The 26156-nt window shown below is 40.6% G+C and overlaps 1 protein-coding gene across 3 annotated transcripts in view; it reads right to left on the bottom strand.

Annotated features, from left to right (window-relative positions):
• Positions 1 to 26156, bottom strand: part of BARD1 (BRCA1 associated RING domain 1) — an 80551-nt gene that overhangs the window by 28781 nt on the left and 25614 nt on the right. For all 3 annotated transcript variants that reach the window (XM_053287420.1, XM_053287421.1, XM_053287422.1), the window contains one exon: positions 1791 to 1871. In XM_053287420.1, coding sequence (XP_053143395.1) covers positions 1791 to 1871 — 81 coding nt within the window. The remainder of the gene's footprint in view (positions 1 to 1790; positions 1872 to 26156) is intronic.

The following is a 26156-nucleotide window of genomic DNA, read 5'->3' as shown; positions in this document are numbered from 1 at the left end:
TCTAATTAGAATTAATTGAGCCCCTTTTCTGCTTCTTTCAGCATACAAATCTTATGACTTCTGATGAATTGTCATACAATACCTTTAAGATCCTCTAGGACTGCCTCCCATGAACGGCAAGTTTGGTTTGCACTGTAACGTGAACATGTGAGTTCTAAAGAGAGGTTGCTTGTACTTTGAGTGGCCACCATTTTTATTTCAAAATGACAAATCACAGTAAAAATATGTCCACCAGGATTCTTCCCCGTCCCATGAACAAGTCTGGTTTGTACCAGAGTAGGTAGCTTCTGCCTTTTAGGATCGACTGTCAACAGTAAAGGATCCAGCAGTCAAGAAATACGCCACAGACTAGCACTTGGAAGGGTTGCAATGAAGGCCTTGGAAAGAATATTTAGATGCCGTAATGTGTCTATACCTACAAAGATTAGAATTATTTGGACAATGGTTTTTCCCATGACACTCTATGGATGCGAAAGCTGGACTGGAGAAGCAAGATAGAAAAAGTATTGAGACTTTTGAACTTTGGTGCTGGTGTAGATTTTTGAGGATACCATGGGCAGCCAGGAAAAAAAACACATGGATCATGGAACAGATCAACCCAGAATTTTCACTCCAGGCACAAATGACCAGGCTCAAACTATCATGCTTTGGACACATTATGTGAAAACTCAGCTCCCTTGAGAAGTCCATAATGCTAGGCAAAGTTGAAGGAAAGAGAAGAAGAGAATGACCAGCAGCAAGGTGGATGAACTCAATTACGACAGCAATGAATGCACCACTGAGAGACCTTAGAGGCCAAGTTGAAGACAGATCATCCTGGAGAGAATCTATCTATGTGGTTGCTAAGAGTCAACACCAACTTGTTCTGCATGACATCTAAGCTTGTCCATATTTTCTTTGTAGCAAGCTACAGTTTGCTGGTTCTGATGTAGCAACAAACAAAAGTTTGGTGAGCAAACAAAACCATTATTTGCCTGTTTTCATGCAATGCTGCAAAATAGGAAATAACTACTTAAGCAGACGATGCGAGGGGATAAGAAAACACATGAGTCTGAGGCTTGGTCATGTAACATCAGCCATATGATCCAGTGCCACAAGGAAGCTTCCAAAGACCTGGAAGCCACTAGCAGAACAACATAATTGCAGTGCTGTAAAATCACATTCTAATAAAATTTCTACATGACAGTTTGAAAGTGGGATGGATTTGCATCCAATGCAAATCCAATGCATTCTCTAGGTGAACAATGAAAGTTGAGATGTTCATCACCTGCATCCTTAAATGGATGTGTCTTTGGCAGATGAGCACCTGAGCATGATGGATGGACTTGAAGACCTGGGTTTGGAGATGCCATTCCAGGAAATCTTCCATTTTCAGACCCATTCCATCTGCCCCCAATTCAATGCCCATATAAGTAACCCTTTCCTGACATAGCTGCACTTTACTCCTGCTCAGTTTAAATCCAATATCTTGAATGTGTTGAATTACCATCTCCGTCCTCAGAAGTTCACCAAACATAGATCCACTAACTAATTCAACTCAACCTCTCTGCATCACTGAATGAAATAACCCCAGGACCAGTATAGAAACCACATAACATCCCAAATTGCTGGTTTATGAAGTGCCAAACTAATAAGCTTATGAAGTTTCTGCATACACATTGCATAGGAAAATATTAAACAGACCAGGATTTTTCACTTGAAAGGAGATGGCAAAGCCACTGTTCCATTTAAAGTGCAGAGAGAAAACACAGAAGGAGGAATTACCAGAAGTTAAAAAAAGTAATACTAACCAACGGTGTCCATCCAGCATAGTCTTTAACATTGGGGTCTGCTCCGCTTTTCAGTAAATGTTCAACAGCAGGAAGGTTCCCCTAGAGGAGAGCAGAGAGAGGAAAGCACCTGACATTTAATTTCTCAAGAAAATGCAGCACAAAAATGGGGTGGGAAGGGGAAAGGGAAATTAGAATTGTAGAAACACTGAAGTGTTTCTCTATCTCCTGGTAATGAGACACTACTGCAGAAAATAGTTTGAGTAATGAACACTGAAAACCCAAAATAAATAGTTTGATGACTTATCTACCCTCCCCCATTGCAAGAACTATGGTCTACACACAATTACTTGTAACAATCCCCACTAAGGCCAACATGTGTAAGCAGCATAAAAAGCTACTTGATTTGCACAACTTGCTTTTATTTCCTCTTCTTCATAACTCCTAGTAGTTATATTTCATCCTCATGTACTATGTGAAAGGTGATCTCCTTCATTTGGTAAAATATTTGCTGCTGAATGAATGCAACCTTGTGGGTTATCCTACAGAACTTGTAAACATATGAAACAAAGCTAATTCTCAACCACAGAGAGAGCAAAATGGGTTATGAATGTAATTGTAGGACATAGTTGTCCAAAATGTAGCAGAATAGCTTAACATGGCTATAGCCAGAGGCAATTCACATTATGCCTGGCAGAAATGTGGGTTTTCAGAAAAATTCTGAATTGGAATCCCCCCCCCCACCTAAAAATATTGCCCATGTGTTTTTTTGTTTGCATAAAATTTAAACGATTTCTTAAGCAGCGTTTACTATGCAAATTTTCTAATGCCTTAATAGATTATGAACATGTTATGATACAGCATGTTGTCTGATCTATCTATTCATTTATTTATCTATTTTTTAAAAACACTTTATCAATCTCACATGCGGTATCTCAAACATTTTTCAAACAGCCAAGTAGTTGAACTGAAATATTTGATGCAAGGGCAAGGGCAGGGAATTAGCAAAAACACCTAATGTAATTTAAATGTTATACTGAAACCAATACAAAGCTTTATGTGGAAAGAAATTTTGTTAGAATACTTAATCAATAAAACAAATATATCTCATAGACTTCTCAGGGATAGTAATCTGAAAAGCATCAATGACATCTTTGAAATTGCCAAACTTGCATAATATTACACTGGCATCCATTCATTGTTACCAATTAATTTATTGAACAATGAATTTTCAGAAATGATCCCCCCCCGTCCCACAGAAACATAACGTATAAGACCATTTCGGAAAAGTTTCAGCTACACATCTCTGATGCCTAGACAGGCAACCCCATGTCTGACTGTACTCAGAGGGCACCCTGCATTCCTACTCAACTTTCCTGAACAGCAAAACCACTCCAACAGAGTGGCCTCCAGTGGTGTAGCCATTCACGATTTGCTGATTAATCAATTACATGGAATGAAGTGACCAAAGTTTCGCTATTAGAACTCTAGAACCACAGCTTGCTTGAAATGGGTGGGGAGGGTGGCCCTTGAACTTGAGGTAAAAAGGGAATGTCGGCTTTGTTGTCAGGTGACAGAGAGATGTACTGTGGACGGCAGTCACGGTGGTGCCAAAGAGAAAACAGGAAGTAAATATTGCCAATCTGGTCAGTAAATATTGCCGACCTGGCTTGTATAACTGAGACCTGGCTGAGGGAGGCTAATGGTCCTGTGTGGGCCCAACTTCTTCCCCCAGGGTATTCTGTGGCTGAGCAGATTGGAAGAAGTGGGTGGGGCATGGGGTGGAGTGACTGTGGTCCATAAGAAAAAGACATCTCCCTTACTGTGGTCCATAAGAAAAAGACATCCCTGTTAGAGAATTGACTTACAGTGGTCCCTCTACTTATGAAATTAATCCGTTCCGAATGCACATTTGTAAGTCGAAAAGTTCATAAGTCGAAAAGCGGTTTCCCATAGGAATGCATTGGGAACGGATTAATGCGTTCCGGAGCCTAGAAAAAAGACCCAGACCCCCAGTAAGGCTTGCAAACTGCACAGGAACATTTCCTTTCAAGAATAAACAGGCAGTAAACAGGCAGGCAAGTCAAGGAAACCGCATGTAAAATTCGTAAGTCAAGGAAACCGCATGTAAAATTCGTAAGTCGAGGAAACCCCATCTAAAAATTTGTAAGTCGAAAAAACCGCATCTAAAACCGGATCTAAAACTGCCGTTTGTAACTCGAAAAATACTTATGTCGAGTAGTTTGTAAGTCGAGGGACCACTGTATATTGAGTGTGTACACCTTAAGTTGGGGACTTGGAATATATTAGGAATTCTATTGGTATACCGTCCACCCTGCTGCCTAACAGACTCCCTAATTAAGCTGGTGGAGCTGATCAGTGAGTTGGTGTTGGAATTGCCCAGGCTTTTGGTGCTGGGCGATTTCAATGTCCACTTTGGGACTGGCTTGTCTGGTGCTGCTCAGGAGTTCATATCGGCCCATGACACCTATGAGCCTATCCTAATTAATCCTTGGACCTATGCATGTTGCTGGTCACATGCTGGATTTGGTATTTTGCTCAGATCAGGAGGGTGTTCCATGGGCAGGGTGTCCTGTAGTTTCCACATTGTCATGGATGGTCTCTCAGTTATGTCCGACCCCTGTAGGGGTGGGTGGACATATTAGAATGGTTTACCCAAGAAGGCTGTTGGATCCAGTAGGATTCCAAAGGGCTTTGGAGGGTTTGGGATAGGGATGTGCTCAAAACATGATTTGGCATCCAAAATGCAATACAATCCATTTAAAACAGAGGGCTTCCACAGCCCCTTTAACACGGAGGAGAGCAGGAGCGCTTTTTACCAGCTGCGGCGAATTTAACAACTCCACCCATTCCTTGAGAAGAATGACCTGAAAACAGTGGTGAACCAGCTGGTAACCTCCAGGTTGGACTACTGCAATGAATTCTATGTAGAGCTGCCTTTGTATGTAGTTCGGAAACTTCATTTAGTTCAAAATGAGGCAGCCATATTAGGCCTGTTCTTAAACAGTTGCACTGGCTGCTGATATGTTTCCAGGCAAAGTGCTGGTTATTACCTTTAAAGCCCTGAATGGCTTAGGTCCAAGTTACCTGAAAGAGTGCCTTTCTCTATAAGATCCCCACCACTCTTTAAGATCATCAGGAGTCCATTTTTGGGTGCCACCAGTTCATCTGGCGGCAACCTGGGATTGGGCCTTCTAAGTTGTCACCCCTGGGTTGCGGAACGTGCTCCCCGTGGATATAAGAGGATTATCTTCCTTAGAGGCCTTCAGGAGAACCTTAAAGACCCATCTTTTTAGGCTGGCTTTTAACGATATCTAGTTTAACCATTTAATCTGGTTTAAATGTTTCTATTTTATTTTAATTGTTTTATTATTATTTTTAATTTTGGTGTGGGCCACTTTGGGAGGGGTGGTATATAAATTGAATGAATGAATGAAAGAAATATGGGGGAGGAAGTAGGAAGCTGATGATGGAAGAAGCATTTTTAAGACCTAGAGGCAACTAGGCCATGGAAGCTCCCTTGGAGTTGAGCTGGGTGTTTAGGATTTATTGATGCCTAGGAGCTTCTGAGCCACTTAATGGAGCAGCAGGGAAATGACTTGACTAGCAAGCCAGAGGTTGCCGGTTCAAATCCCCATCGGTATATTTCCCAAACTATGGAAAACACCTATATTGGCAGCAGCAATACAGGAAAATGCTGAAAGGCATCATCTCATACTGTGCCGGAGATGGCAATGGTAAACCCCTCCTGTGGTTGCCAGGAGTCAACACCGACTCAACGGCACACTTTGTTCTCCTATAATTCCCATCACACAGGAATGGAAACTTGAGTGAAATGAAGCTTGTTTGAAATGAGGAGGATGTTCTAACTGTTGAAAGCCAAACAAAATAATAAATATTGGGGAGGGAGATAAAGAAATACATCTACATCTTACCATGTTGACAGTAAATTATGTATTACCTCTGTGACATCATTTAACCACATCATATACTCATATAGAAATAGAATTAATAATATACATCAACCTCAAATCACCTGATTTAGGTACAACCTGACATACTAATATTCTGTCCTTAAAATGAAGTATTATTGAAGCATCTTTTCCTAACTAATCCAGATGTCCACAAAATTGTTTGCACACATCATGCAATTGTATGACTATATGATCAGAATGTGGAAAGAGGAGACAAGATCATCAGAGTTTGTTTTATATTTCCGTGACTATCCACGCTGAGATGCCAACATTGCTTATCTTACTGACAGTTGCTTGAACAAAATAATTTCATTTTCATCCTCTGATAACAGAACAATATATTCTAGGATAAACCAAAACACAGTGTGGGAAACTAGAACACAGGAAAACGAGTGTACTTTCAAGGGATGACTATTTCCTCCTTCCTATAAATACATTTGTGTTCTAGCAGGGTTGGCAATTGCACCACCAAGTAGCCCCTCATTCCTGAATGACAGGAATTAACATTCTCCATGCAACTGGAGATACCATGAAATAAGCAGAGAGACTGGCATTTCCTACCTATGATGCTGTTAATTAAGCTTCAAAAGATGGCATCTGTGTTTAATTAATACACATTTTTAAACAACTGGTGCAATCAATGATATGGGTTTTCTGGAATTTTTTGAATTTAAAAATTTCCCGCTCAGTTGCATAACATTTGGATTTTTTTCTCAAAAACTTTTACGGTTGTAAACATCTACATAGATTGTGATCTGACTGGCATGTTATTTGACCTATATATTTAATAAAAGCACACAAAAAGGCATATTAATTTTACATGCTGCAACTATATCAGAGTGTTTCAAGTAGCTGAAACATTTGATACTGGATTCCATGTTGGAATTCTAAGTTCACCTGAAAATTATATTTGAAGTATTATTTATATCAGGGTTTCTCCAACTGGGATCCCCAGATGTTGTTGGACTACACAATGCCACAATGGCCAAATGGGATGATGGATGTTTTAGTCCAACATTTAGAGACCCACGTTTGAGAAACCCTGATTCATAGCAACTGAACAGATTTAAATTTAAGCTATTTAAATTTAAACTATTACAATATAAGGTAATAAATCAAGGCATTAGGAAAATACCACTTTTTAGCATACCCCAAGATATGCTGTGACTTATCTGTTAACTTTGGATGTTTTAGTCCAACATTTAGAGACCCACGTTTGAGAAACCCTGATTCATAGCAACTGAACAGATTTAAATTTAAGCTATTTAAATTTAAACTATTACAATATAAGGTAATAAATCAAGGCATTAGGAAAATACCACTTTTTAGCATACCCCAAGATATGCTGTGACTTATCTGTTAACTTACTATGCTTCCTTTCACTGAGGACACCTTCCCTGTCACCATCTGTAGAAATACTTATATTACCCACTGCCAGGTCATATTGAGAAAAATCTGTTTCGGAATAACTGTTTGAGCTGCATTCTCTAGCATTAAAGGATGGTTCTACTGGCAGCAGCTTTGCCCATGACTACTTCTCTGACAGCAACAAGAGATTTTGAGAAAAAGAAATAAGCTTAGCACAGTGTGTTCATTTGTTAAACTATGACCACCATCACCTTTTGTACTCTACAATGGGGCAGGAAATGACTCCATGTCATTTCCTGCTGCAATCTAAATTAAAAAATAATAATAATGGTGACCAACAGCAGCCAGGAACACAATCACTGCTTCAAATGCTGTTGAATCTGCTGCTGTTCAGAAAGATGCAGCAAAAAACAGGGTTGTTATTTTTTTTGAGAGAGAGAGAGAAAAAGAAAGAAGCCCTGCCTCTGCTAAGTCCACTGCTTTCAAAAGCAATTATTTATTGTGGTGACTACATTTGTGGGGGCTTAATTACAAGGCTAGTGTAACATGATGGTTAAAGTGGGAGCGCAAACTGGCTGCCTGCCAGACTTGGGGCCAAACTGCAGATTACATCACTAGCCCCGACACACTTATATTTCTCTTACTGAATGGCAGCTGCAGGGTGACTGACACAGAATGGGATGACAGTGGGTGAGGCAAACATATGTTTAATCATATGATGATCCCCAATTGACTATCAACAGAGCGAGTGTGACTCTGCTGATCCTTTTGGATCTTTCAGTGGCTTTTCATAACGTTGACCAAGCACTACTTGTGTACAAGATTAGGTGTGTACAATGGATCGCCTGAGGGAGGTGGGACTGGGTGGCCCTGTTTTACAGCGGTTCCATTCCTACCTCTCTGGCAGATTACAGAAGGGTGTCACTTGGACACTGTGGTTCTGCAAAATGAGAACTCAAGTATGGAGTTCCACAAGGCCCCATACTGTCTTCAATGCTCTTTAACATCTACATGAAACTGCTGGAAGGCTTGGTGCAGGGTGCTATTAATATACCCAGATCTATAGAGTGCTAGACTAGGACCAGGGAGACCCGAGTTCAAATCCCCATTCAGCCATACTTGCTGGGTAACTCTGGCCCAGTCACTTCTCTCTCAGCCTAACCTACTTCACAGGGTTGTTGTGAAAGAGAAACTTAAGTATGTAGTACACCGCTCTGGGCTCCTTGGAGGAAGAGCAGAATATAAATGTAATAATAAATTAAAAAAAATAAAAATCAGGAAATGGCTTAACAAAAGGGCTAGTTATTACCTATATATAAAGTCCTCAACAGCTTGGGTTCTGGGTACTTAAGGGAGCGCCTTCTCTTTCATGGCTCTTGAGAGGTCTGGTCATGGTTGCTGCCAGCTCATATGCTGCTGGCTCGGGACCAGGCCTTCTCTGTGGCTGCACCGGGGCTTTGGAATATGCTCCCTGTTGAAATAAGAGGATCTCCTTCTCTGTTTGTTTTTAGGAAGACCTTCAAGACACACCTGTTTTCTCAGCCTTTTAACTGAAATTAATTTTAAATGATTCAATTTTGTTTTTATCTCATGAGATTGTTTTGACTTTTTATTCTCTGAAATTATTCTAACTGTTTTATATTTGTGTTTTAAACTATGTATACCACCTAGAGATGTATATAAATATGATAAATAAATAAATAATCCTTTGCCCCCACCAGATTACCTTCCCTCACCACAGCTGCTACTTACCCCAGAAGTGAGGGTGTCACAGACACTAATGAAAATAGAGAAAACCTCTAACATATTGGGGCCCAAATGCCATAAAATGCAAGAAATACAAACCCTGTTCAGAACTAACAGATAGTGAGGCACTGTGTTTGCACACAATGCCCCTGAGAACATGCTTTGAAGCCCTGCTCCCACAATGATGCATCCCCAAACCCTGCCTCCTACACTTTCCATGTTTACAACATTTGCCTAAAGAGACAAATGCTGTACATTAGAACCCCATTCATACGTAATTTTGAACACTCATATATAGGTACAGTTAGGTACAGAGCCCCTGGTGGCGCAGTGGTAAAACTGCTGCCCTGTAACCAGAAGGTTACAAGTTCGATCCTGACCAGGGGCTCAAGGTTGACTCAGCCTTCCATCCTTCCGAGGTCGGTAAAATGAGTACCCAGAATGTTGGGGGCAATATGCTAAATCATTGTAAACCGCTTAGACAGCTCCGGCTATAAAGCGGTATATAAATGTAAGTGCTATTGCTATAGTGCTATTCACACGTCATGTTGAACATAGGTTCAGCAGCACACTTCCTATCTGTACCATGCATTTGATGGGCCTGTTCCAGGCTCACTTTTAAAATGAATGCAGGTACAGTCATTCACATAGACACATGTATGAGTATACAGACACCTGTACATGTGTACATATTCAGACATAGTATAATGTCTGAATTGGGCTAAGAAACTCAAATCACAGGGAGAGGTGGAGGGTAGAGCTTCAGGGAACATCAGCGCAGGGACAGGGTCTTTCAAGTGTGCTTTGAGATGTTTTCTGTAGCATCTAAACAGGGCTACAGTCTGTGACACTTCTGTGCAAAGAGAATTCTATTTGTTTAGGGCGTAATAAAGACCAAGGATTCATCTCACACTGTAGGTGTCAAATTAACTTTGCAGTGCTAGGAAGACTGTTAGTTTGTTCTAAATGGTCGTTGTACCTAATCTTGTACACAACTGAGATTTCTAGAGAGTGTCACAGACCTTCTGCTCCCCCTTGCAGTTCATGGCTTCTTGGCCCCACTGGCCACATTTTAAAAAAAATTATTATTATTTAGGACAAATTACTCTAGTGAGTTTCTGAAGTGGCATGGGGAGTGCTGTTGAAGGTTATACAGCTTGCAAATAATTGCTTATGTTCACATAAAATAGCTCTCTGGATTGAAACCTTGACATACATCCTCCAGATTCATATCAATTAATATTCTATTTTCATTTTTACTCCCGGAAAACACTGATAGCACTATCAAAATACTTTTAAAAGGTGCACAAGCTGAAACATGCTTGCCGTATGAATAAAAAATCCACCTCTCAGAGCTTACAAAAGAATACTAAAAAAGCATCTCTCTTCTAGAAACAAAACAAATTTTAAAAAAATCCCTTGTGGCACCAACAATGAACATAGACAACACATTCATAGGAAAATAAGCCTGAAGAACACAAGAATTTGAACAGGTCTCTGCTGCCCTTTAAGATTAAGGACTACATTAGGAAAGTTGTTTCCAATCTCAAGTTTGAAATAGCACACTATAAACAAACAAACAAAAGTTTAATTTAAAGGGCTGTTTTAGATATGCTGCAGAAGCAGCAACTAGTAAAGTGCATTACAGAACCTGGGGAACAAGATTAATGTTTGGCCCTTATGTTGGAAGGAGGTATATCTCCCCCTTTAGACATGACCCAGATGTACCAGTCATTTACATTTCCTCAGTTACTGCTTTTGGAAACACGTTCAGTGGCCAAAAAGCTTCAAACATTAGAGGCACTGCACATTTAAAAAGCTACTTAACAGTTCTGCACCTTTAACAAGCTTTAAAACATGCAATCAGCTTCTTTACGATAGAAATATATTATGCATATAGAAACACAAATATGTGGGGGAAATGTGCATTAGGTCTTCATCTTGACACATACTGAGCTTCTAGCTAGGACTTGAAACAATGCAAGCTAATACTCCTGTGTTTTTTTATCAGCCCCCATCCACTCCTAACTCCGAGCATCCTCTCATATTTTCTCAGCGCTCCTATTCTGGCCAATTACCATAATAAAGATTGGACTGGATTCCCAGCACTCCTTGGTAACAAGTGTGGTTACCAACACACATACCTAGAAAAGAAGTGGTATGCCCATGTAGAAACTATTCCACTTGCACCCCTCTCCCTATAGCAATAATTCAGAAATAATCCAGAAGCAATAATTAAGTACATGGCCACAGGCCAGAAATAAAGAGGTCAGGGCCAGTTAACAAGTGGTGACAGAACTGAGGGCAGGCCAGCTGACAAGCACACCTGCAGCAGTGGTCAGAGGTGCAACTAGGTAATTATGGACCCTGGACCTCTTGAGCTTGGGCGTGGGGCACCCTGCAAAATAATCACCTCCTCCATATATGTATTTCACCACAAACCTACAGGTCTGGGCCGGAGTGCATGCGGTGTGTGGGTGTGGACTACAGAATCCACAAAGGATCCATACACCATTCACCACAAACCCACAGATCTGAGCTAGAGTGCATTTGCCCAAAAGAAAAAAGAAAAAGAAAAAAGACTAAGCAAACCCCAGTCGATTCACACAGCTTCTTAATCATTCACAAACTAACTGGGATACAACACATGCCCCTTGCTCCACAGAAAACACAAAACTAACTTGGACATATAGTGCATCACGGGGGCGGGTGGGGGATTAAAACCACAACATATGCCCCTTGCTTCACAATTCTCATGCAGACCATTTGGAACACAAACCAGCTTGAGCATAGTACGTTTATTTGTTTGATGTATAGTCAGATGTAACAGTAAGTTCCATCTCCACTAGGTGTTAAGTACTCTATGGATAGAAATAACTCTTTCTGGCAACTTTACTGCAGTAAGAGAAAAAAACACCATAACCCACCCACCCCGGATTGATCCATTTCCTTGAAATAAAAGCACACACAGTCCTGCCATCTTGGGTTACAAATGTGCCCAACTTCAGAACTCTAAGTTCAGCCATTCTGAAAAAGTCCAGCCCAAATGTTAAGAGCTGGGCGGAGGACAGGCACATTTTGCACTTTTTTTTTAAGAAGGCAAAGGGCAGTTTCCTTCACATAGGGGTGGAAAGATGGGCTAGTGATATGGAATTATTTAATCCAAGCTTATAAAAGTGTATCAAATAAGTGTATAAAAGTTATTTGGTTCATGTCCCTAACAGAATATAGAGCTACTAGGCTTGAAATAAAGATAATTGTTCAGTCAGGAGAAGTGGTCAAACCAGGAATGTGGGGTTCCTTTCAAGAATGTGAGATAGGAGGCCAGAAATAACAAATGCCAGGACCTGTTGGTAGATAGATAATATAGGCATGCAACTAGCCAAATCCCTCACTCAAGCAAAAATAGACATCCCTGGCACCAGATACTGATAGGGAGGTTATCAGACTGGCTAAGTAGTAACTCATCTTCCCAGGCTCTGAATAGAACCTCTGGAATGTGTATGTTTAATTACCAATGACATGAGCCAGCGTGGTGTAGTGGTTAGAGTGCTAGACTAGAACCAGGGAGACCCGAGTTCAAATCCCCATTCAGCCATGAAACTAGCTGGGTGACTCTGGGCCAGTCACTTCTCTCTCAGCCTATACATCACAGGGTTGTTGTGAAAGAGAAACTCAAGTATGTAGTACACCGCTCTGGGCTCCTTGGAGGAAGAGCGGGATATAAATGTAAATAAATAAATAAATAAATAAATAAATAAATAAATAAATAAATAAAAATAATGTATTAATTGCTTTACTGATATGCTTGTTTGCTGAAACCTATATAAACTGGTCAACTGCACAACTTCAGTGCGCAGCATCAGCCAGACTCTTATTTTGAGCACGCATCCTTGCTGCATTTGACTTCATTCAGTCAGGCAACAAGTATAATTGCGGGAACTCTGTCTAATCCTCTTTGGTTCTGGCAAGACGCCCCATTCTCTATCCATGTGATAGAAGCATGAATGCAAGTGGCTGAATCAAACTGGGAGGCAAGGTTCCAGAGGATTTCCCCCCATAACACCGGTTCCAGAATTTTTTGTAATTTTCTGCCATGAAACAAGTAATTTATAGGACATTATTTTGAAAATTTTAAAAACAAATCAAAAATCATTAAAACTAAACGGCTTTGGCAAAGCTGCTTATATATCAGTACACAGACTCCTGCCAAATTTCTGCATATGTGCTAAATTTCAGAACTCTAGGCCATGCCATTTCAGAAATATAAAAGTGACCCTCTTTTCTCTTGGGGAAAATCATCGGGCCCTCTAGGGAGAGTGGACACACGGACCCCATTTAGTTTTAATGATTTTTGATTTGTTTTTTAAATTGGACACTGGGGAAGGTAGTTGTCTGGACACCTATAGTCCCTGTTGCATGGGACACTGGCACTGCAATATTCAAGATGTCAGAGATGAATGAAAAGTAGCCTTCCCATCAATGCAGCAAAGTACGTGAGAAAGGAAAGAGGGCGGTCCTCACAGGCTGATTTGGTACAGTTGTTAAGAGCCCTGTCACACAGTTGCTCTCCCAGTTGCAGATGCAACTGGGAGAGCAACAGGATATGTGGCAGAGCAGGTTTGGGAAACAAATATTATTTTCTGATGCTTTTTGGGAACACAATTGTATTAGTCAAGCCCAGTCTGAATTGAACTAAGGGAAATTTGCCCATCACGATTTCTAACCTCTGTCTAGAGTACATATTTAATTTTAACACAGTTAATATATTTGTAGCAAAAGGAAAGAACATTTCATCCAGTTTCAAATCACATCTTAATTAGCAGTTAAAAATATGAATAAAATAAAAGCATGAAAATTTTTAAAGCTATAAATGTATCCCAGAAAGCAGTTAACTTGTCTCAAATGGGGGGAAAAGAAAAGAAGGATGAGGAACAGAATGCATAAAATTACGGAAGGTAAATACAAATACTTGGGAATGACAAGGTATGCCAAGGTATGCTATGCCACATATTTAAGCCTCCAGCTCTCAAGTCTTAGCAAGTATATTTTTATAGATACATTAAGGAACCTGTTGGATGTTGTTTTGATCCGAAAGTGCCTGAAATTACAGCTCACTTGTTTTTGCCTCATCATAGCTTTTAAATTGAAAAATGACAACATCATCTACTTACATAGGACTCAAGTCTCAAACACACTAAGTGCGGTTGGTACCGCATCTATATATCGAGTCTATTTCAAAGTGAACTCTGTGCAAAGTTAAACTATGGAAGGAATGAAATTCTAATTTTATATTCTAATACTTCCTGAGCAAGAATTTTCTGCATAAGTTGCATTCCCATTTAATGCAATGATCTGCCAGTGCTTGTCAATAGGGATGTGCATGAACCAGACCGGAGGCCATTATAGAGGTCTCTCAACCAGTTCAAAAGTGGCCCGGTCCGGGGGGCAGGGGCAGCAGGGAGGAACACTGCCGCCCCAAAAACATTTCGAAAAAACTGAGAGTCGGTGGGGGAGAAGTGGCGGGGGGGGGGTAAGTGCAACCCACCACCCACCCTTAAAGGGAGACCCCCACCGGCGCCGGACCACACCTCCACGGTTCCGTGCACATCCCTACTTGTCAAGACTGGTAACACTATGCAGCTAAAAGCCAACATTGTTTATAGCAGATAACTTATTGCATGTTCTGCCTGCAAATAGGTTTAGTCTAGAGCAGAGGTAGGCAACCTTGGTAGCACAACAGCTGGAGAGCAACTCCTATCATCCCCAACCACAAGAAATTGCATCTGGGGATGATGGGAGTTGTAGTTTAGCAAAAAGTGGAGAGCCGAGGTTGCCTATCCTGGACTAGACTGGCAAAGACAAAGCTTTTTCCATCTTCTGCCTCTTGTGGAATAGAATCAGACACCATTCACATAGCTGCATAGGCATCACCTCTCCTGTGCCATGGAGGCCTTTCCCATCTGATCCTTGCCTCCTTTCCAACTGAGTGCTCAATGAGTTAGAAAGGTCTGTGCTTTGGTTCCAGAAATACAGATGCATAGGATCATATCATGGGGAATTGACTCCCATGCAGCTGAGGGCCTACAACGTCTTGGTAGAGGGCACTGTTGATTGGCAAGAATTACCACCTAGACTGAAGCCGAAGTAATACTATTGGTTTAGTATATCACCTGCCAATACATGTTTCTTCTTCTCCCAGGTTAGGGAACTGTAATTAGGCAAGATGACAAATAGTGATCTTAGCTTAGTTAATACGAGCCTGTGACTTGTTTACTTATCCAAAAGATTTTGGATGTTGCATAATTTATTGCTTTTAATGGCTGTTACAGCTTTTTATTGCTTTTAATGGCTATTCACAACAGGGTGTGTAAGATTTCGCTATGAATGGACACAAATCTGCAAAGACATAAGATCTTACAAACATTTGAGTTACTTCTTTTTCAAAAACTCCCATCCTGGCTTATTTACCAACTCTGGCTACTACAATCTAGGTTTTGCTGGGTTTGGATGTCACAAGAAATCCCAGTTTCTAATCCAGAACCAGAAGTTTAAAACTTGATCTCCTCACACACGAAGGGGAAGGAATCCCACATAAATCCAAGGCTCATGAAGTGTGTATACAATAATGGTTCCTCATGATGTCTGAATCAGGCCTTTAGCAACATCTACCCAGGAAGACCCATTCAGACGATATTTTGAACAGTTTGCCTAACTGTTCATTTATCCCAAATGACAACTAGCTAAACATAACATTTCTGGACATACACTGCATTGCAAAACATGAAAATACTGGCAAAACTAAAATTGCACAAACATGAGAATTCTTGAAAAAAAGCTTATAGATTTTCCTTAACTTTAAGCCCTACAACAAAGTTATAGATCAAAAAGTAACACATTTTTCTGGTCACAAAAGTGCTATTAAGATAATTATAGAACAACACTTGTATAATTAAAATTGATGAGGACTGTGACAAAGGGCTTACCCCACCATCCTAGATTATTTTTTATCCAAGAAGTACAAGAGGTCATTACTTGTATTTAACTACTTTTATTTTACCTTTAATGAGAATGGTGGGTAATAAAAAAACATAGATTCCAGTTTACTAGGCAAATGGCTACATTTGTTTCAATTTATTAATGCAGTTCAGATGCAAACTCATCTAACTCTAGAATCTGTTTTCAGAGCCAAAGTGCTTTTAGAATGTTTATTATGGGTGTCAAAGTAGTAAAATGGGAAAGACCCTCCTGCAATTCCAGTTTAGATTGATCTGGAACAACACACCACACTTAATTTTAAATGCCTAATGTTGTTAATCCTCTTTTAAGAGTCCAAAATGTACAACTCATTTAACTTTCATTAAGTTTGGTGTATTAAGCCCTACAAGTTAATGAAAATAATATAGATTTATTTGATAATTAATGAAGTCCCAGAAGAATTAAGTGTAATTCTCATCGACTCTCCCAACAGACTGTTTCCATTACACTGACATGATTGGAAAAGAAATTCAGAAAAGTTTAATGGGCAAACTACTGGGAAAGAAAAGTACTTTTTGCTGGTCTGATCCAGAGTGGCCACATGATTTCCTTGCAGGAATTCTAAACTTAAAAACCAACTCCTATCTTCAACAGAAAAAAAATGAGATAGACAGATAAATTGCAATAGGATTTAGCTTTGTACAATGTACATGCTCTCCTAGAAAATCTGAACACTAAGTTCCAAACTATGTGCCACACAGGAGATCCACACATTTTGACTTTGCTTACTAACCAATTGTTATTTGTGTTTGCCACAGACTCATCCCCTTTCCCAACTCCTGAAACATGTGAAGAAAACCTGTGGGAAGGAAAGAGCTGTTTCATGCACTGGGCTCTTGCTACCTCCCATGCTTTTCAGAGCTTAAGTGAAAGCATTTTAACTCTTTATATTAAGCTGAAGGTTTTTAAGATGACTGGATTTTTAATACAGCTGGGATGTGTGCCCGGTAAGCAACATCTGAACAAAGGCTGGGAAACTGTTTCAAGTGAGCTATAATCTAATAGTTAGTAGAAAGTGGTCGGTCCTAAGATCCAACACTAAGCCCATCAACTGTCTTTTTCTAAACTAATCTGAGACAACGAGATGCACAACTTTTGCACGCTTATAAAAACCTTACGGACTTCTGTTACAAAAATCATCTTGATGTCTCCAGGCAAGTTGTAGCTTAAGGCTGGCATTCTAGCCTCCATTACTCCTTATGCCCTAGTCTTTCATTTGTTGTGCAAGAAAATCATTAACTATTTTGTGGCTCAATCCAGATGATCCTGCGAAGCACGGCTTGGAGGACTGTTGTGGAGGTGTGCCTTCTCCTCCACCACCTCCAGACAGCTTCCCTCCCCATTTCCTGTTTAGCATTAATCATTTTTGCCATAATTATAGTTGTCACTTGCATACTTCAAACGATAGTTTCCAACTCCTGTTTGTGTTCAGATTGTTGGAGCTAGGACCCTGGCAGCATTAGCTGCAATGTCTCATAGTGACCACTAGGGTGTTTTATTTGTTTGTTTGTTTGTTGAATGTATATGCTGCCTAATATCGAAATCTCTAGGTGGTTTACAGGATTAAAACATAATAAAAAATATAAAACATTTAAAACAGATTAAAAGATAAAATAGATAAAATAGATAAACGCACATTAAAATTTAAAAATTTGGTATCAGTTGAAGGCCTAGGAAAACAGGTACATCTTCAGGGTCCTCCTGAAAACAACCACAGAAGGGGATGCTCTTATTTCAGCAGGGAGTGAGTTCCAAAGTGCTGGAGCAGCCACAGAGAAGGCCCGGTCGCTAGTTGTCACCAAATGAATTGGCGACAGCCAAAACTGGACCTCTCCAGATGATCTTAATAGGCGGCAGGGTTCACAACAGAGAAAGTGCACCAAATAATACCCTGTTTGTAACATTTTCTTTAAATAAATCCTTATAGTTCTTCAATACCAAAGAACTGTCTCAAGGCCCCTTGCTTTGTTGCTTTCTCACCAAACTGGTTTTGCTCTGCTATTTGGACATTGAACTGCCATTCTTCCCCTACAAAGGGTTATGAGGCCCAGAAGCCAGTAAATAAAAGAGAAAAGCCTAGTGAGTACAATAGAAAGAAAAGGAAAAAGAAAAGCTTTGAAAATGGAGACAGCACAAGGATTCCATACGATTGAAAAGTTGCAAGCTCCTGAATACAAGCTCTGGTCTTTCAAGATAGAGATGCTCCTCAAGAGCCATAGACTTGGCAGTGTTCTGCACACCCAGCATCCTGAAGATTCAGGAAAGTAGCAGAAAAATGGGACAGTGCAGATGAAAAGGCATCAGGAATGATTTGCTTGGTGGTGAGTGACCCAATCTTAGTGCATCTAAGAAAATGCAAAGAATATGTGGGAAACTCTGAAGGGACTTTATAAAAAGAAAAAGAAATCTGTGGTTTCCAAAGTGCATCTAGTAAGAAAACTGAGCAATAAGAGAGAAGGAGAAAGTCTGTCCAAGCACATAAGTGAAATGTTAGAAATATCTAGGCAACTGCAAGCTCAAGAAGTTATCATGCCAGATGCAGTTTGGATAGGATTCCTGTTGAATAGTTTGCCACATTACTTTGATAGTGTGACTAGTGCCTTGGAAGTCAAGGAGGATGCAGACACAGTTTGTAATTAACCGTCTAGAGGACTTTGATTTGCACAGAAGGGATGATAAGCAACCAAAGAAAAGTGAAGAAAATGCATTTAGAACATTGCAAAGAAATAGGACAAATGTTTTATTTACTTGCAGAATAAGTGTCCTAAGAATAATGAGTTTGCAGACAAAAGGCAAGGGGGAAAAAGTTGCAAAGAAAGTGAGTATTCTTGGAACACAGAGTACAGAGCTTACAAGCTAGCGGGACTAAAGCTAATAAGCAAAGGATATACCACAGCAGGGAAATGCTTGACTTACAAGCAAAAGGTTGCCGGTTCGAATCCATGCTGGTATGAAACACCTATATCAGGCAGCAGCGATATAGGAAGATGCTGAAAGGCATCATCACATACTGCATGGGAGGTGGCAATGGGAAAACTCTCCTGTAATCTACCAAAGACAACCACAGGGCTCTATGGGCTCCAGGAGTCGAAATCAACTTGACGGCACACTTTAATTTCCACCTTACAAGAACAGATAGTTTTGGAAGCTAAGTCTGAGAAATGCAGCACTGGCATTTGCATTTACTCAGGTGCTGCAAGCAACCTATTAGAGAAAGAGAGAGATTTATCAACTTAGATACAAGTTGTAAAATCCCTATATACTTGGCAGATGAAAAACTGATGTAAGCAGAAGGGAAAGGATCTGCACAGTTGCTCTGCAAACTGGAGAAAAGAAAAACCATAGGATTAACAATTGAAGAAGTTTTGTATATGCCTACTCTAGAAACAAGTCTGATGTCTGTAAAATATGCCACAGAAAGGGGCTATAAATTAGAATTTAAAAGAAGGCATTGTTTCATTATTCATCAACAGGAATTGCTTATGAAAGCAGTTTTACAAGAGAATGGATTGTTTGAAGTAGAATATGTGACTGAAAAGGCCAAAACTGTGAAAGAATGCACACATAAAGGATGTCTGAATTTGTGGCATAGATGGTTAGGCCATAGAGATGCCAAAATGATATGTCAGGCTGAAAAACTGGATTTGGTAATGGGTCTAAAATAGCCCCCTGAAGCACTGAATCAAAGTGTGCATGCTGTATAAGAGTGAAGGCAACATGGCCTGCTTTTCTTCCACGCAAAGAAAGAGAAACACAGCATCCTTTAGATCTGATTCATAATGATGTTTGTGGGCCTATGCAAGTTAACACATCAGGAGGAAATAAATATGTGCTTACTTTCATTGACAACTATTCTAGATACACATATACATACCTGTTAAGTGAAAAGGGACTAGTACCAGAAAGACTAAAAGAGTATGTTGCAAGAGTGAGCAACAAGTTTGGGAGAAAGCCACAGATCCTTTGCACTGACAATGGGGAAGATTATGATGAGACATGTGTTCCTGTTGTAAAACACACCTCAGTAAGGACACTCCTAAGCATTGCAGCAGCAAAGAAAATGCGAATGGATCACATAGACATGGAAACTGCATTCCTTCATGGAGACATCAAAGAAAACATTTATATGGAGCAGCCTCCAGAATTTGTGGAACCTGGTAAAGAAAAACATGTATGTAAACTGCAGAAAGGTATTTATGGACTAAAGCAGGCTGCAAGAGCCTGGAATGTCAAATTAAACCAGTTGCTAGTCAATGAGGGATTTTCCCAATGAGGGATTTACTCAAGGAAAGACTGACCCTTGCCTGTACTTGAGGCTCAAAGACAACAGATGGACCTCTATACTTATTTCTGTTTGAGCTGCAATGATCTATGCCACACATATATATACTGTGATTGCTAGTGATTTCAATGCCAGAATGTGAATTAACGATAAGAAGTTATATACTAAATTCCAATGTTTTCCCTTGGCCTAGGAAGTGCCTCCACAATTAATTGCCCATCAATTTAAGGACAGAATAGAGAATTACTCAGGTCTGTGTCTGTCGCAAATTTTTGATGAATTAAACCTGCAATTGTTGAATGGCGCTACAATTGATGACCACCCAGCTGAGTACACCTTTGGGCTGGTTCCAGATTTCCTACAATTGATTATATGGCGATTTCTCTTGGATTACTTATATAAGGAATTACACCGCTTTGCGCAGGTTCCAATCTTATATCTCGGGCAGATTCCAGATGGTGTCTCTCGGGGACTGTTATTTTTAAAAAACTGAACGTCGGTATGGTGTCCTTCAGGGCTCCATATTGTCTCCAGTGTTGTTTAACATCTACATGAAACAGCTGGGAGAGATCATCAGGATATTTGGTGCAGGGTGATATCAGTATGCTGATGACACCCACATCTCTTTCTCCATGTCAACGTCATCAGGAGAAGGCATAACCTCCCTAAATGCCTGCCTGGAGGCAGTGATGGGCTGGATGAGAGGTAACAAGCTGAGACTGAATCCAGATAAGACGGAGGTACTTATTGTGCGGGGTCAGAACTCAGGAGATGATTTTGATCTGCCTGTTCTGGATGGGGTCACACTTCCCCAGAAGGAACAGGTATGCAGTCTGGGGGTGCTTCTGGACACAAAACTCTCCCTGGTGTCCCAGAGTGAGGCAGTGGCCAGAGGTGCCTTTTATCAGCTTTGGCTGATATGCCAGCTGCATCCATTTCTTGAAATAAGTGACCTCAGAACAGTAGTACATCTGCTGGTCACCTCCAGACTTGACTACTGCAATGCACTCTATGTGGGGCTGCCTTTGTACATAGTCCGGAAACTGCAGTTAGTCCAGATTCCAGCAGCCAGGTTGATCTCTGGGTCATCTCGGAGAGACCATATCACTCCTATCTTAAAACATCTACACTGGCTGCCGGTAAATTTCCGGGCAGAGTACAAGGTTTTAGTTATGACCTATAAAGCCCTAAACAGCTTGGGCCCTGGGTATTTAAGAGAACATCTTCTTTGCTATGAACCACACCGCCCATTGAGATCATCTGGAGAGGTTCGTCTGCAGCTGCTACCGGCTCATCTGGTGACTACTCAGGGACGGGCCTTCTCCATTTCTGCCCCAAGGCTTTGGAACACACTTCCTGAGCCTCCGCATCCCTTACAACTTTTAAAAGGACAGTGAAGAAACATTTGTTCACCCAGGCTCTCAATTAGATACTGTATTAATTGTTTTAACTTTTTAATTTCTATTGTTGAAAAGGTTTAATCTTTTATTGGCTGTTTTTATTGTTTTGTAAACCACCCAGAGAACTTGCCTTTGAGTGGTATAGAAATGTAATAAATAAATAAATATCTTGAGAAATTTAAAATTGCTAGTCGCCTGGAGAGTGACCACCTCCTGGAGAGTTACATCTGAATTTTGTTGGAAGCCTACTATTTGCTGAACCAACCTATCTTTCAAATTCAGATTTGGAGGCATGTCCCTCCTTGGTTAAATGGTCTGATAGTCTGGGGGAGCAGGTTGGGTTAATGCTGGGATCTGAAAGTCTTATCTCTTTCCACCCTTTAACCTAAATTTCCTCTTGACAGATCAGAATGACTCTAGATCCTAAAATGTGGCTAAGTTCTGCCTTATAGCTAGCAAAATTCATTTAGAGTTCATTTAATTTATTTTTTGATTTCTATACCGCCCTTCCAATAATGGCTCAGGGCAGTTTACAGAGAGAAATAAATAAATAAAATGGACCCCTGTCCCCAAAGGGCTCACAATCTAAAAAGAAACGTTAAGACAGACACCAGCAACCATCACTGGAGGTACTGTGCTGGGGGTGGATAGGGCCAGTTACTCTCCCCCTGCTAAATAAAGAGAATCACCATGGTAAAAGGTGCCTCTTTGCCCAGTTAGAAGGGGTCTAGAGTTCATTAAGAACTAAATATTCTAATGCCTATATGTATGTTGCCTCCACTTGCTGGATATGTTGCTGTCATACATAGCACAGAATACAACATGGTATGAGATATAGCACCATTGTGTATTAATTCCATAATTTTGCTGTCTTGCTACCTTTATACTCATGTCATTCTGATATTAATGTTGATTAACTTTTATATATAGTTTTATGTTCATAGTTTTAACTTCTAGCTTCTACTTATTATACTAAGTAATTGTATAGAGACTCATTATTTTGTAGGAGTAGATTGTTTGAACTGTTTTTGTGTATTTTGCTGTTACGCTGGTCAAAGACCGAAATAAAAACTATGCTATGTTACTTCAGTTGATGATCTGATGATTTGTTTTGAAAATAGAGAGGACAGCCTTGAAATAATAAAGCAACTGAATAGTGAGACAGAAGTAAAAGAACTTGGGCCTGTTTCACACTACCTTGGGATACACACAGAGAAAGCAGAGAATGGAAGCTATTTAGGAACATAGGAAACTGCCATATACTGAGTCAGACCATTGGTCTATCTAGCTCAGTATTGCCTTCACAGACTGACAGCGGCTTCTCCAAGGTTGCAGGCAGGAATCTCTCTCAGCCCTATCTTGGAGAAGCCAGGGAGGGAACCTGAAACTTTCTGCTCTTCCCAGAGTGGCTCCATCCCCTGAGGGGAATATCTTCCATGCTCACACATCAAGTCTCCCATTTATATGCAACCAGGGCAGACCCTGATTAGCTATGGGGACAAGTCATGCTTGCTACCACAAGACCAGCTCTCCTCTCCAATTAATTTGTTTGCTTTCACATTTCTTGCTCTTTCTCCAAGAAGCCCAGAATGGTGTACATGGTTATGTTTATCCTCACAACAGCCCTGTGAGGTAGGTTAGACTGAGAGAGAAGTGACTGGCCCAGAGTCACCCAGTGAGTTTCATGGCTGAATGGGGATTTGAACTCAGGTCTCCCTGGTCCTAGTCCAACACTCTAACCACTACACCATAGTGGCTCTCTGTTTTTGCTTAACCAAAAACAGAAAATAAATGATTTACTGGAGTATTTGGGTCTTACAGAAGCCAAAGAAATGAATACACCTATGGAAACAGGTTACCTAAAACAGGAAGAGGAGACTGAACTTCTGCCAGATAACAGTGAGTATAGGACAGCAATTGGAAAACTTTTATATGTAGCTATGATAACAAGACCGGATATAGCTGCATCTGTGGGAATCTTGAGCAGGAAAGTAAGCACACCCAGCAAAGATGACTGGACGCAAGTAATGAGACTAGGCAGGTACCTAAAAGGGACAATCTATCTAAAGTTAAAGTTGCCTGCTAGTAGTGGGCCCAAATTAGTAGGTTATATGGATGCAGACTGGGCTGAGGATCAAACAAACCAGAAGTCAACCAGTGGTTATGTATTCTTTTATGGTGGTGGTGCAGTCAGTTGGCATAGCTGAAAGCAATCAATAGTTGCTCTCTCTTCTTCTGAGGTAGAATATGTATCTGCTACTCAAGCATGTCAAGAGATGGTGTAGCTGCACAAGCTAATGTCAGATTTCAACATATTATTATTATTATTTATTTATTTATTTATTTATTTATTTATTTATTTATTCGATTTCTATACTGCCCTTCCAAATATGGCTCAGGGCGGTTTACACAGAGAAATAATACATAAATAAAATGGATCCCTGTCCCCAAAGGGCTCACAATCTAAAAAGAAACACAAGATAGACACCAGCAACAGTCACTGGAGGGACTGTGCTGGGGGTGAATAGGGACAGTTACTCTCCCCCTGCTAAATAAAAAGAATCACCACGTTAAAAGGTGCCTCTTTGCCAAGTTAGCAGAGGTTAAAATAGACAAACCAAAACCCAATGAGATGTTCGAGGATAATCAAAGCTGCATCCAGATCTCACAAATGGAGAAAATAGAATTTAGAACAACACACATTGAAACCAAATATCATTATGTGCGGGATGCACAAGAAGAGGGACTTATAAAATTGATTTATTGTCCAAGCGAACAAATGGTAGCAGATATGCTAAGCCGTTGCCCGGGGATCGTATCAAAACCCTGAGAGAGAAGTTGGGACTTCTAGACAGCAGCACGAGCTGATGAGAAGGTTTGAGCTAGGACCCTGGCAGCATCAGCTCTCAGCTGCAATGCCTCATAATGACCATTGTGTATGGGGGGTGGTGGTCAGGGATAAAAGTGCTAGACTCCTCCCCTCTTTGTTCTTCCAGTGTTAGTCTCCATTTTGTCTCTCCAGAGATGGCTGTTTGTTTAGCCTCTCTCCCCTTCAACCATCAGCTACAGCTGAAATTAAGCTGCAGGCTTTTTCACATTTGTTTGTAATCTTTTTAAAAATAAATCCCTGTAGTTCTTCAGTACTAAAGAACTTGCTTTCTCTTGCTCTTGCTTTCTCATCAAACTGATTTTGCTCTGCTATTTGGGGACTGAACTGCCATTCTTCCCCTACACAGTGTCATGGCTAGTTATGGATGGCACTGAAAAGGAAATGGAGAGAGAATTTTGTGTGTGAAGGGAAGAGAGGGAGGAAGCACATGAGACTGGGTGCATTTTCAATCCTCCAAACTATGGATTGGAGGTTCATCTGAGTTAATCCATTATGACCTCCCCAAACTATCTGGACAAAGATTTGCCTACAATAACTGCACCGAGTAATTCAGTGAACAGTTCTGAAGTTACTTTGAATGCATGGAGTTGGGGGAAGGACTACGTGTGCTCTCCCCACAGTCCAGAAGAGCACCTGCATATTGTCTGTGTAATCCTGCTCTCCTCCTCCACACATTTAAAGTAACATCTGAACAGTCCTAGACAGGAGGCTATTAATTCTACAGATGAAGAACCTAACAGGGAAATGTGAAGTGCTGCATCCAAGGTCACACAAGAAGAGCCAGGAAAAAGAAACCTAGGCAGATTTTAACCTCAACGCTGTTTTGCTGCTAATTTACATAATGGAATTTGTCATCTTGTTTAATGTGAGCTCTCACATTCCCTCTCAAAAAAGTTGAATATTGGCACAGCAGTGTAGTGGCTCTCATTTTTCACTCCCACCAGAATTATTTGGTTCTCTAAAATACACAAACCATATTGGAAACCTGGAAGAAAGGAATTCTCATTAGGATAAAACTGCTAAGGTAAGTTTTTTTCCCCCCAGAACAACTTAGCTCAACAGCTTCCTTTACAAATATCTCTATGGAAAGAGTCCAGGAATACTTTGCACGTGGCATTTTAATGAAGGAAATGCTGATTTCGATGAACTGAAGGAGCAGCAATTCCCTCCCAGCAGCAGCTTCATCAATACAGTTTTGCCCCCCAATGACTAATTAAATATAAGTGATTTGGGCGGGGGGGGGATTGATATACAATAATGCACTGCTTCCACTCCCATTTAGTGTGAAACGTTTGGTTTCATAAGCACACAGTAAGAACCACAGTCCTAAACATCATGAAAGAAAGAGAATATACCAATATTAAAATCGACACATATATCCATTGTGAAGCAGCCACACGTCCTTTCTTCAGGCTGTTCTGGTGAAGCAGGTCCCACATGGCAACCTCTTCTCCCTTCAGGAACTACAGCACTTTAGTTCTCCCCCTTTGCTGCCACCAAGATACTTCTTTGGCTAAGAATGCTTCCAGCTCTGTCCACTCAATATGTGGGATGCTGGGGAGGAAGGACTGTGCAAGCTCGGCACTTTTTATGCAAATTGGACTTAATCACCTGGACAATGTGACTAGCTGATCAATGATGGGGCAGGAAGGATTCCCTCCTCCAAGC

This window comes from Hemicordylus capensis, chromosome 1 (assembly GCF_027244095.1).
Source record: "Hemicordylus capensis ecotype Gifberg chromosome 1, rHemCap1.1.pri, whole genome shotgun sequence".
Taxonomy (NCBI): Eukaryota; Metazoa; Chordata; class Lepidosauria; order Squamata; family Cordylidae; genus Hemicordylus; species Hemicordylus capensis.
This window is presented reverse-complemented; position numbering and strand designations above follow the sequence as displayed.